Source organism: Oncorhynchus masou, chromosome 17 (genome assembly GCF_036934945.1).
Source record: "Oncorhynchus masou masou isolate Uvic2021 chromosome 17, UVic_Omas_1.1, whole genome shotgun sequence".
Lineage (NCBI taxonomy): Eukaryota > Metazoa > Chordata > Actinopteri > Salmoniformes > Salmonidae > Oncorhynchus > Oncorhynchus masou.
Window position 1 is genome coordinate 703,854 of NC_088228.1, and position 11,428 is coordinate 715,281.

Below are 11,428 nucleotides of genomic sequence, written 5' to 3' on the forward strand. Positions count from 1 at the left end.
TCAGTATGGTGCTGTAGGCTCAGATATGTTACCTTCAGTCAGTATGGTGCTGAAGGCTCAGATATGTTACCTTCAGTATGGTGCTGAAGGCTCAGATATGTTACCTTCAGTCAGTATGGTGCTGTAGGCTCAGATAAGTTACCTTCAGTCAGTATGGTGCTGAAGTCTCAGATATGTTACCTTCAGTCAGTATGGTGCTGTAGGCTCAGATATGTCACCTTCAGTATGTTGCTGAAGGCTCAGATAAGTTACCTTCAGTCAGTATGGTGCTGAAGGCTCAGATATGTCACCTTCAGTATGGTGCTGAAGGCTCAGATATGTCACCTTCAGTATGTTGCTGAAGGCTCAGATAAGTTACCTTCAGTCAGTATGGTGCTGAAGGCTCAGATAAGTTACCTTCAGTATGGTGCTGAAGGCTCACATATGTCACCTTCAGTATGGTGCTGTAGGCTCAGATATGTTACCTTCAGTATGGTGCTGAAGGCTCAGATATGTCACCTTCAGTCAGTATGGTGCTGAAGGCTCAGATATGTTACCTTCAGTATGGTGCTGAAGGCTCAGATATGTTACCTTCAGTCAGTATGGTGTTGTAGGCTCAGATATGTTACCTTCAGTATGGTGCTGTAGGCTCAGATATGTTACCTTCAGTCAGTATGGTGCTGAAGGCTCAGATATGTTACCTTCAGTATGGTGCTGAAGGCTCAGATATGTTACCTTCAGTCAGTATGGTGCTGTAGGCTCAGATAAGTTACCTTCAGTCAGTATGGTGCTGAAGGCTCAGATATGTTACCTTCAGTATGGTGCTGAAGGCTCAGATATGTCACCTTCAGTCAGTATGGTGCTGAAGGCTCAGATATGTCACCTTCAGTCAGTATGGTGCTGAAGGCTCAGATATGTTACCTTCAGTATGGTGCTGAAGGCTCAGATATGTCACCTTCAGTCAGTATGGTTCTGAAGGCTCAGATATGTCACCTTCAGTATGTTGCTGTAGGCTCAGATATGTTACCTTCAGTCAGTATGGTGCTGAAGGCTCAGATATGTCACCTTCAGTCAGTATGGTGCTGTAGGCTCAGATACAGTGCCTTGCGAAAGTATTCGGCCCCCTTGAACCCCCTCAAAAATAAACATATCCAGGTGTTAGAATGGCCAAGTCAAAGTCCAGACCTGAATCCAATCGAGAATCTGTGGAAAGACCTGAAAACTGCTGTTCACAAATGCTCTCCATCCAACCTCACTGAGCTCGAGCTGTTTTGCAAGGAGGAATGGGAAAAGATTTCAGTCTCTCGATGTGCAAAACTGATAGAGACATACCCCAAGCGACTTACAGCTGTAATCGCAGCAAAAGGTGGAGCTACAAAGTATTAACTTAAGGGGGCTGAATGATTTTGCACGCCCAATTTATCAGTTTTATTTGTTAAAAAAGTTTGAAATATCCAATAAATGTCGTTCCACTTCATTTTTGTGTCACACTTGTTGTTGATTCTTCACAAAAAAATACAGTTTTATATCTTTATGTTTGAAGCCTGAAATGTGGCAAAAGGTAGATAAGTTCAAGGGGGCCGAATACTTTCGGAAGGCACTGTATGTTACCTTTAGTCAGTATGGTGCTGAAGGCTCAGATATGTTACCTTTAGTCAGTATGGTGCTGAAGGCTCAGATATGTTACCTTTAGTCAGTATGGTGCTGAAGGCTCAGATATGTCAACTTCAGTCAGTATGGTGCTGTAGGCTCAGATATGTCAACTTCAGTATTGTGCTGAAGGCTCAGATATGTTACCTTCAGTCAGTATGGTGCTGTAGGCTCAGATAAGTTACCTTCAGTCAGTATGGTGCTGAAGGCTCAGATATGTCACCTTCAGTATGGTGCTGTAGGCTCAGATAAGTTACCTTCAGTCAGCATGTCGCTGAAGGCTCAGATAGGTTACCTTCAGTCAGTATGGTGCTGAAGGCTCAGATATGTTACCTTTAGTCAGTATGGTGCTGAAGGCTCAGATATGTTACCTTCAGTCAGTATGGTGCTGAAGGCTCAGATATGTTACCTTCAGTATGGTGCTGTAAGCTCAGATATGTTACCTTCAGTCAGTATGGTGTTGTAGGCTCAGATATGTTACCTTCAGTATGGTGCTGAAGGCTCACATATGTCACCTTCAGTATGGTGTTGTAGGCTCAGATATGTTACCTTCAGTCAGTATGGTGCTGAAGGCTCAGATATGTTACCTTCAGTCAGTATGGTGCTGAAGGCTCAGATATGTTACCTTCAGTATGGTGCTGAAGGCTCAGATATGTCACCTTCAGTCAGGATGGTGTTGTAGGCTCAGATATGTTACCTTCAGTCAGTATGGTGCTGTAGGCTCAGATATGTTACCTTCAGTCAGTATGGTGCTGTAGGCTCAGAAATGTTACCTTCAGTCAGTATGGTGCATTAGGCTCAGAAATTTTAACTTCATGTGAAGAAGCACCATGATTTTCCGCGCCTAAACTGGTCAAATAACTTAGTCACGGGACATTATTCGGATTTAACCCATTTTCGACATATAAAGATTGATATTATATATCATGTAAGGATATCTATTGAAATATATATATATTTTTTTATAGGAATACATAAACGATCAGGACTACATGACTACATGACTACAGATAAGATACATTTCTGACAGTATATGGATCCGTTCATGCCTGCGTATCAAGGCCTAGATATGTCAACATGTTGGTGTGGCAGGTTTAGTGGTTAGAGCTTTGGGCCAGTAACCAAAAGTTTGCAAGATCGAATCCCTGAGCTGACAAGGTGGAAATCTATTGTTCTGCCCCTGAACAAGGCAGTTTACCCACTGTTCCAAGGCCATCATTGAAAATAAGAATTTGTTCTTAACTGACTTGCCTAGTTAATTTCAGGTAAAAAAAATCAATAAATTGACACACATACCCTTTCTGTTGATCGACTTCCGGCGCCGACAGAGATGGCTGCCTCGCTTCGCGTTCCTAGGAAACTATGCAGTATTTTGGTTTTGAATGTGTTATTTCTTATATCGTTACCACCAGGAAATATGAGGTTTTATCTTAAGTCTTATTACATACAGTCGGGAGGAACTATTGGATATAAGAGCAACATTACGACCAGGAACACGACTTTCCCGAAGCGGATCCTCTGTTTGGTCCACCACCCAGGACAATGGATCAGATCCCAGCAGGCGACCCAAAACAACAGCTCCGCAGAAGGGCAGACAGAGCGGTCTTCTGGTCAGGCTCCGGAGACGGGCACATCGCGCACCACTCCCGAGTATACTACTCGCCAATGTCCAGTCTCTTGACAACAAGGTAGACGAAATGCGAGCAAGGGTTGCCTTCCAGGGAGACATCAGAGATTTTAACATTCTTTGTTTCACGGAAACATGGCTCTCTCGGGATATGTTATCAGAGTCGGTACAGCCACCTGGCTTCTTCATGCATCGAGCCGAAAGAAACAAACACCTCTCTGGTAAGAAGAAGGGCAGGGGTGTATGCACTATGATTAACGAGACGTGGTGTGATCATAACAACATACAGGGACTCAAGTCCTTTTGTTCACCTGACCTAGAATTCCTTACAATCAAATGCCGACCGCATTATCTACCATATCGATCATAATCACAGTACTGTATATCCCGCCACCAGCAGACAAATCGATGGCTCCTGAAAGAACTTCATTTGACTCTATATAAACTGGAAAACACATCCTGAAGCTGCATTTATTGTAGCCGGGGATTTTAACAAGGCTAATCTGAAAACAAGGCTCTCCAAATGTTATCAGCATATCGAATGAGCGACCTGGGCTAGCAAAATCCTGGATCATTGTTATTCTATCTTCCGCGATGCATATAAAGCCCTCCCCCACCCTCATTTCGGGAAAATTTGACCACGACTCTATTCTGTTGCTCCCAGCCTATAGACAGAAACTCAAACAGGAAACACCCGTGCTCAGGTCTGTTCAACGCTGGTTCGACCAATCGGATTCCACGCTTCAAGATTCGATCACGTGGACTGGGATATGTTCCGCATAGCGTCGGACAATGACATTGATGAATACGCTGATTCGGTGAGCCAATGTTTCAGCATGTTTTAGTTTATTAGCAAGTGCATCGGTGATGTTGTACCCATAGCGTCTATTAATACATTCCCCAATCAGAAACTGTGGATTGAAGGCAGCATTTGCGCAAAACTGAAAGCGCAAACCACTGCTTTTAACCAGGGCAAGGTGACTGGAAACATGACCGAATACAAACAGTGTAGCTATTCCCTCCGCAAACAAGCTAAGCGTCAGTATAGAGACAAAGTAGTCGCAATTCAACGTCTCAGACCACGATGTCTTGCTACCAGACAAACTAAACAACTTCTTTGCTCGCTTTGAGGACAATACAGTGCCACTGACACGGCTACGAAAACCTGTGGGCTCTCCTTCACTGCAGCCAATGTGAGAAAAACATTTAAACGTGTTAACCCTCGCAAGGCCGCCGGCCCAGACGGCATCCCCAGCCATGTCCTCAGAGCATGCGCAGACCAGATGGCTGGTGTGTTTACGGACATATTCAATCGTATATTCAATCAAACCTTATGTTTGATGTTCCCACATGCTTCAAGAGGGCCACCATTGTTCCAGTTCCCAAGAAAAGCAAAGGTAAATTAGCTAAATGACTATCGCCCCGTAGCACTCACTTCCGACATCATGAAGTGCTTTGAGAGACGAGTCAAGGACCATATCACCTCCACCCTACCTGACACCCTAGACCCACTCCAATTTGCTTACCGCCCAAATAGGTCCACAGACGATGCAATCTCAACCACACTGCCCTAACCCATCTGGACGAGAGGAATACCTATGTAAGAATGCTGTTCATCGACTACAGCTCAGCATTTAACACCATTGTACCCTCCAAACTCGTCATCAAGTTCGAGACCCTGGGTATTGACCCTGCCCTGTGCAACTGGGTATTGGACTTCCTGGCGGGCCGCTCCCAGGTGGTGAGGGTAGGTTACAACATCTCCACCCCGCTGCTCCTCAACACTGGGGTCCCACAAGGGTGCGTTCTCAGCCCTCTCCTGTACTCCCTGTTCACCCATGACTGCGTGGCCATGCACGCCTCCAACTCAATCATCAAGTTTGCAGACGACACAACAGTGGTAGGCTTGATTACCAACAACGTCGAGACGGCCTACAGGGAGGAGGTAAGGGCCCTCAGAGTGTGGTGTCAGGAAAATAACCTCACACTCAACGTCAACAAAACAAAGGAGATGATAGTGGAGTTCAGGAAACAGCAGAGAGAGCAGCCCCCTATCCACATCGATGGGAGAGTAGTGGAGATATTCTTACAGATTCTTTATCCCCTTACACTTGTGTGTATAAGACAGTAGTTTTGGAATTGTTAGTTAGATTACTTGTTGGTTATTACTGCATTGTCGGAACTAGAAGCACAAGCATTTCGCTACACTCGCATTAACATCTGCTAACCATGTGTATGTGACAAATAAAATCAAATAAAATTGGATTTGATTTGATTTGAGAAGGTGGAATGTTTTGAGTTCCTCGGTATACACATCACGGACAAACTGAAATGGTCCACCCACACAGACAGCATGGTGAAAAAGGTGAGGCAGCGCCTCTTCATTCTCAGGAGGCTGAAGATATTTGGCTTGTCACGAAAAAACACTCACAAACTTTTACAGATGCACAATCGAGAGCATCCTGTCGGGTTGTATCACCGCCTGGTATGGCAACTGCTCCACCCACAACCATAAGGCTCTCCAGAGGGTAGTGAGGTCTGCACAACGCATCACCGGGGGCAAACTACCTGCCCTCCAGGACACCTACACCACCCGATGTCACAGGAAGGCCATAAAGATCATCAAGGACAACAACCACCTGAGCCACTGCCTGTTCACCCGGCTATCATCCAGAAGGCGAGGTCAGTACAGGTGCATCAAAGTGGGGACCGAGAGACTGAAAAAACAGCTTCTGTCTCAAGGCCATCAGACTGTTAAACAGCCACCACTAACATTGAATGGCTGCTGCCAACATACTGACTCAACTCCAGCCACTTTAATAATGGAAAAATTGATGTAATAAATGTATCACTAGCCACTTTATATGTTTACATACCCTACACTACTCATCTCATATGTATATACTGTACTCTGTACCATCTACTGCATCTTACCTATGCTGTTCGGCCATCGCTCATTCATGTATTTTTATGTACATAGAGTGTTAGTTTAGATGTCCGCAGGTAACTGAGGTGTGTGCGAGTTGGTACGTGTGTGTGAGAGGTTAATTAACGTAACTGTGTAGTAGTGCGTACCTGGTCTCCTCTATATAAACTGACTCCAGAACATTGTGTGTAGTAGTGTGTACCTGGTCTCCTCTATATAAACTGACTCCAGAACAGTGTGTGTAGTAGTGCGTACCTGGTCTCCTCTATATAAACTGACTCCAGAACATTGTGTGTAGTAGTGTGTACCTGGTCTCCTCTATATAAACTGACTCCAGAACAGTGTGTGTAGTAGTGCGTACCTGGTCTCCTCTAAATAAACTGACTCCAGAACAGTGTGTGTAGTAGTGTGTACCTGGTCTTCTCTATATAAACTGACTCCAGAACAGTGTGTGTAGTAGTGTGTACCTGGTCTCCTCTATATAAACTGACTCCAGAACAGTGTGTGTAGTAGTGCGTACCTGGTCTCCTCTATATAAACTGACTCCATAACAGTGTGTGTAGTAGTGTGTACCTGGTCTTCTCTATATAAACTGACTCCAGAACAGTGGCAGCATACTCCAGGTTCTTCTTGAGGTCCACCAGAGACACCTCTCCTCTCTCCAGCTGTTTCAGCAGACATCTCAACCTACAGGAGGATAGGATCAACATTACCATTACAACATTATTACAACACAGAGACAACATTATCCTCCTCTCCCTCTCCAGCAGCTTCAGCAGGCATCTTAACCTACCAGAAGACAGAGAAACAACATTGTGACTCAGTCAAACTGCAGGACAGAGACAACATGATTGTTGCATTTACATTTCAGACATTTAGCAGACAATCTAATCCAATTTACAATCAGTCAGTTATTAAAATGGCTTACATATCAACAACATCAATTACATTAAATCAATTCTCCTCATTGATTGAAAGTTAATGTTAGTCATATTGGTTGATGCTCTTTTTATTAAGAGAGGTTGGTACTCTTTGCTTCAAATGGTCAGCATGTACAGTTTATCAGAAACATCTGAACATGAACAGCTCCACACCTCAACACCTTCTCACTAAAACCTGTTGATTATTCTGGGGGATAGGGGGCTGGGGGGATAGGGGGCTGGGGGGATAGGGGGCTGGGGGATAGGGGGCTGGGGGGATAGGGGGCTGGGGGATAGGGGGCTGGGGGGATAGGGGGCTGGGGGGATAGGGGGCTGGGGGATAGGGGGCTGGGGGATAGGGGGCTGGGGGATAGGGGGCTGGGGGATAGGGGGCTGGGGGATAGGGGGCTGGGGGGATAGGGGGCTGGGGGATAGGGGGCTGGGAGATAGGGGGCTGGGGGGCTGGAGGGGATAAGGGACAGGGAGGGCTGGGGGGTAGAGGGCTGGGAGGGCTGGGGGATAGGGGGCTGGGGGGATAGGGGGCTGGGGGATAGGGGGCTGGGGGATAGGGGGCTGAGGGGGCTGGGGGATAGGGGGCTGGGGGATAGGGGGCTGGGGGATAGGGGGCTGGGAGATAGGGGGCTGGGGGGCTGGAGGGGATAAGGGACAGGGAGGGCTGGGGGGTAGAGGGCTGGGAGGGCTGGGGGATAGGGGGCTGGGGGATAGGGGGGATAGGGGGCTGGGGTGATAGGGGGCTGGGAGGGATAGGGGACTGGGAGGGCTGGGGGGGGTAGAGGGCTGGGGGGATAGGGGGCTGGGAGGGCTGGGGGGGATAGGGGGCATCACAGAGACTGACATTCTATGAACAAAGACTCGAACAGATCCACTGATAAACACTAGTTGTGTTTGAGCCAATCAGAATCAATCCACAAGTTGTGTTTGAGCCAATCAGAACCAATCCACTGATAAACACTAGTTTTGTTTGAGCCAATCAGAATCAATCCACTGATAAATACTAGTTGCTATGGACATCGTTAAACAGCAAGGGGAAGGGGTTCTGTAAGTCAAAATACAGCCCTGTAGCAGATTAATGTGTGTGTTTCTATGTGTGTGTTTCTGTGGGTGGTTCTATGTGTGTGTTATTATGTGTGCGTATCTGTGGGTGTTTCTGTGTATGTGGGTTTGTGTGTGTGCGTGTTGAGAAGAGTCAGACAGATGAGAGGATGTCCTGACATCCAGACTGAAGAGCACCTCTAAACAGACAGTTTAAAGCTGCATCACAATAACTTTCAGTTAACATGGTCCTCTAGATTAGAGGTTGACTGATTATGATTTTTCAATGCCGATACCACTACCGATTATTGGAGGACCAAAAAAAACCGATACCGATTAATCGGACGATTTTAATTTTTTTTTATTTGTAATAATGACAATTACAACAATACTGAATGAACACTTATTTTAACTTAATATTATACATTATTAAAATCAATTTAGCCTCAAATAGTGCCTAGTTAAATAAAGATTAAATAAAGGTGTAAAAAAAATAAATAATGTAAATCGGCAAGCCGGTGTCCAAAAATACAGATTTGCAAATTGTTATGAAAACTTGAAATCGCCCCTAATTAATCGGCCATTCAAATTAATTGGTCGACCTCTATTCTAGATATGCAGAGATAAATGGATAGACTTGGATATGGATAGACATTGAAAGGATTTTTCTGTAGAAGGCTTTACAATACATACTCTACACAAGGACAGATGGTAGTTGTAGTTTTGGAGTGTCTAGAGACATGACAGATGGTAGTTGTAGTTGACCTTCTAATGGCGTCAGACCGAGGCCCTGCATCTGTCCTCGTGCTCCTAGACCATAGTGCTGCTTTTGGTACCATCAATCACCACATTCATTTGGAGAGATTGGAAACCCAAATTGGTCTACACGGACAAGTTCTGGCCTGGTTTAGATCTTATCTGTCGGAAAGATATCAGTTTGTCTCTGTGAATGGTTTGTCCTCTGACAAATCAACTGTACATTTCGGTGTTCCTCAAGGTTCCGTTTTAGGACCACTATTGTTTTCACTATATATTTTACCTCTTGGGATGTCATTTGAAAACGTAATGTTAACTTTCACTGCTATGTGGATGACACACAGCGGTACATTTCAATGAAACATGGTGAAGCCCCAAATTTGCCCTTGCTAGAAGCCTGTGTTTCAGACATAAGGACATGGATGGCTGCAAACGTTCTACTTTTAAACTCGGGAAAAACAGAGATGCTTGTTCTAGGTCCCAAGAAAAAAAGAGATATTCTGTTGAATCTGACAATGAATCTTGATGTTTGTACAGTCGTCTCAAATAAAACTGTGAAGGACCTCGGCGTTACTCTGGACCCTGATCTCTCTTTTGACGAACATATCAAGACTGTTTCAAGGACAGCTTTTTTCCATCTACATAACATTGCAAAAATCAGAAACTTTCTGTCCAAAAATGATGCAGAAAAATTAATCCATGCTTTTGTCACTTCTAGTTTAGACTACTGCAATGCTCTACTTTCAGGCTACCCGGATAAAGCACTAAATAAACTTCAGTTAGTGCTAAATACGGCTGCTAGAATCCTGACTAGAACCAAAAAAATTTATCATATTACTCCAGTGCTAGCCTCCCTACACTGGCTTCCTGTCAAGGCAAGGGCTGATTTCAAGGTTTTACTGCTAACCTACAAAGCATTACATGGGCTTGCTCCTACCTATCTTTCTGATTTGGTCCTGCCATACCTACCTACATGTACACAACGGTCACAAGACGCAGGCCTTCTAATTGTCCCTAGAATTTCTAAGCAAACAGCTGGAGGCAGGGCTTTCTCTTATAGAGCTCCATTCTTATGGAATGGTCTGCCTACCCATGTGAGAGACGCAGACTCGGTCTCAACCTTTAGGTCTTTCCTGAAGACTCATCTCTTCAGTAGGTCATATGATTGAGTGTAGTCTGGCCCAGGAGTGTGAAGGTGAACGGAAAGGCTCTGGAGAAGTCTTCTCTGTAGTCTATATAGCACCAGACCTGATAGCAGTCTTCTCTGTAGTCTATATAACACCAGACCTGACAGCAGTCTTCTCTGTAGTCTATATAGCACCAGACCTGATAGCAGTCTTCTCTGTAGTCTATATAACACCAGACCTGACAGCAGTCTTCTCTGTAGTCTATATAACACCAGACCTGACAGCAGTCTTCTCTGTAGTCTATATAACACCAGACCTGACAGCAGTCTTCTCTGTAGTCTATATAACACCAGACCTGACAGCAGTCTTCTCTGTAGTCTATATAACACCAGACCTGATGGCTGATAGGCTGACCTGATAGCAGTCTTCTCTGTGGCTTCTGGCCCGTTAGAAGCAGGAAGTTCATCAGCCAGGACCTCCTCGGGGCTACGAGGGTCAAATAGAACCTTCGTCTCTCCGTCTCTCACGCCAATCCCTGCTGCAGGGGCCGACCACATTGCACTCTGGGACTTGGAACCTGTGGGGTTTAGGTGACACTGTCAGATTCAACAATTTGGTACATGATCGGTAGGTAACCAAGATTTAGGTACATCTGCGTTGATTTTTTTGTGCCTTTAGTCTTTTTTGTATCGCCAAAACGCATAACAGTTGGTGGAGTTGGTGCCTCTAAGGCAGGCGGATAGTAGAGGGCCTTTTTACCGATGAATGTGTTTGACTCAAATAATTGTGTTTTGCTTTTTGCTTTTTTGTGATTGCATTACATGTATTGCGTAATTGATGTGTAACACTGAGTTTACAAAACATTATGAACACCTTTCTAATATTGAGTTGCACCCACTTTTGCCTTCAGAACAGTTAGTCAGAAATGGTCTAACCCGAACCCTAACCCTAACCCTAACCCGAACCCTAACCCTAACCCTAACCCTAACCCTAACCCTTTTGCCTTCAGAACAGTTAGTCAGGAATGGTCTAACCAGTAGGGTGCCGTGGTTCTGGGACCTGGGCCTTCAGTGAAGTCCTACACAGTCCCACCCGAATTAATCCACCTCTTATTACCATCATTATGATGCCATGGCTCTAGACACTATACATTTAGACAGAAACGCAGTATAACCAGGCGTTGCGTCACCTTGAAATTTACATTTTTATTCAGAGAATTGCAGGGGAAGAGTACAATACCTTTTCATTGTGCAGCTTCGTTGCCCTGCGCGCTTGTTCGTTGAGCTGTAGATCCACTCGGGTGTTCCCAAAAGTTTTCAAAAGCACCATTGTTTGTAAGTGCCCAGCCGTACTTTGGTGTCTCGTTGCTGCCTTGGTTAGACAACTCAGG

At 45.1% G+C, this 11,428-nt stretch overlaps 1 protein-coding gene across 1 annotated transcript in view; it reads right to left on the bottom strand.

Annotated features, from left to right (window-relative positions):
• The window catches only part of LOC135558295 (dual specificity calcium/calmodulin-dependent 3',5'-cyclic nucleotide phosphodiesterase 1A-like), a 46,004-nt gene extending 35,397 nt beyond the window's left edge, over positions 1-10,607 (bottom strand). Inside the window, exons 1-2 of the mRNA XM_064992018.1 lie at positions 10,453-10,607; positions 6,756-6,869 (exon numbers count right to left, since the gene is read on the bottom strand). Coding sequence (XP_064848090.1) covers positions 6,756-6,869; positions 10,453-10,595 — 257 coding nt within the window. The 5' untranslated portion in view covers positions 10,596-10,607. The remainder of the gene's footprint in view (positions 1-6,755; positions 6,870-10,452) is intronic.
• Between the last annotated feature and the right edge of the window lie 821 nt (positions 10,608-11,428).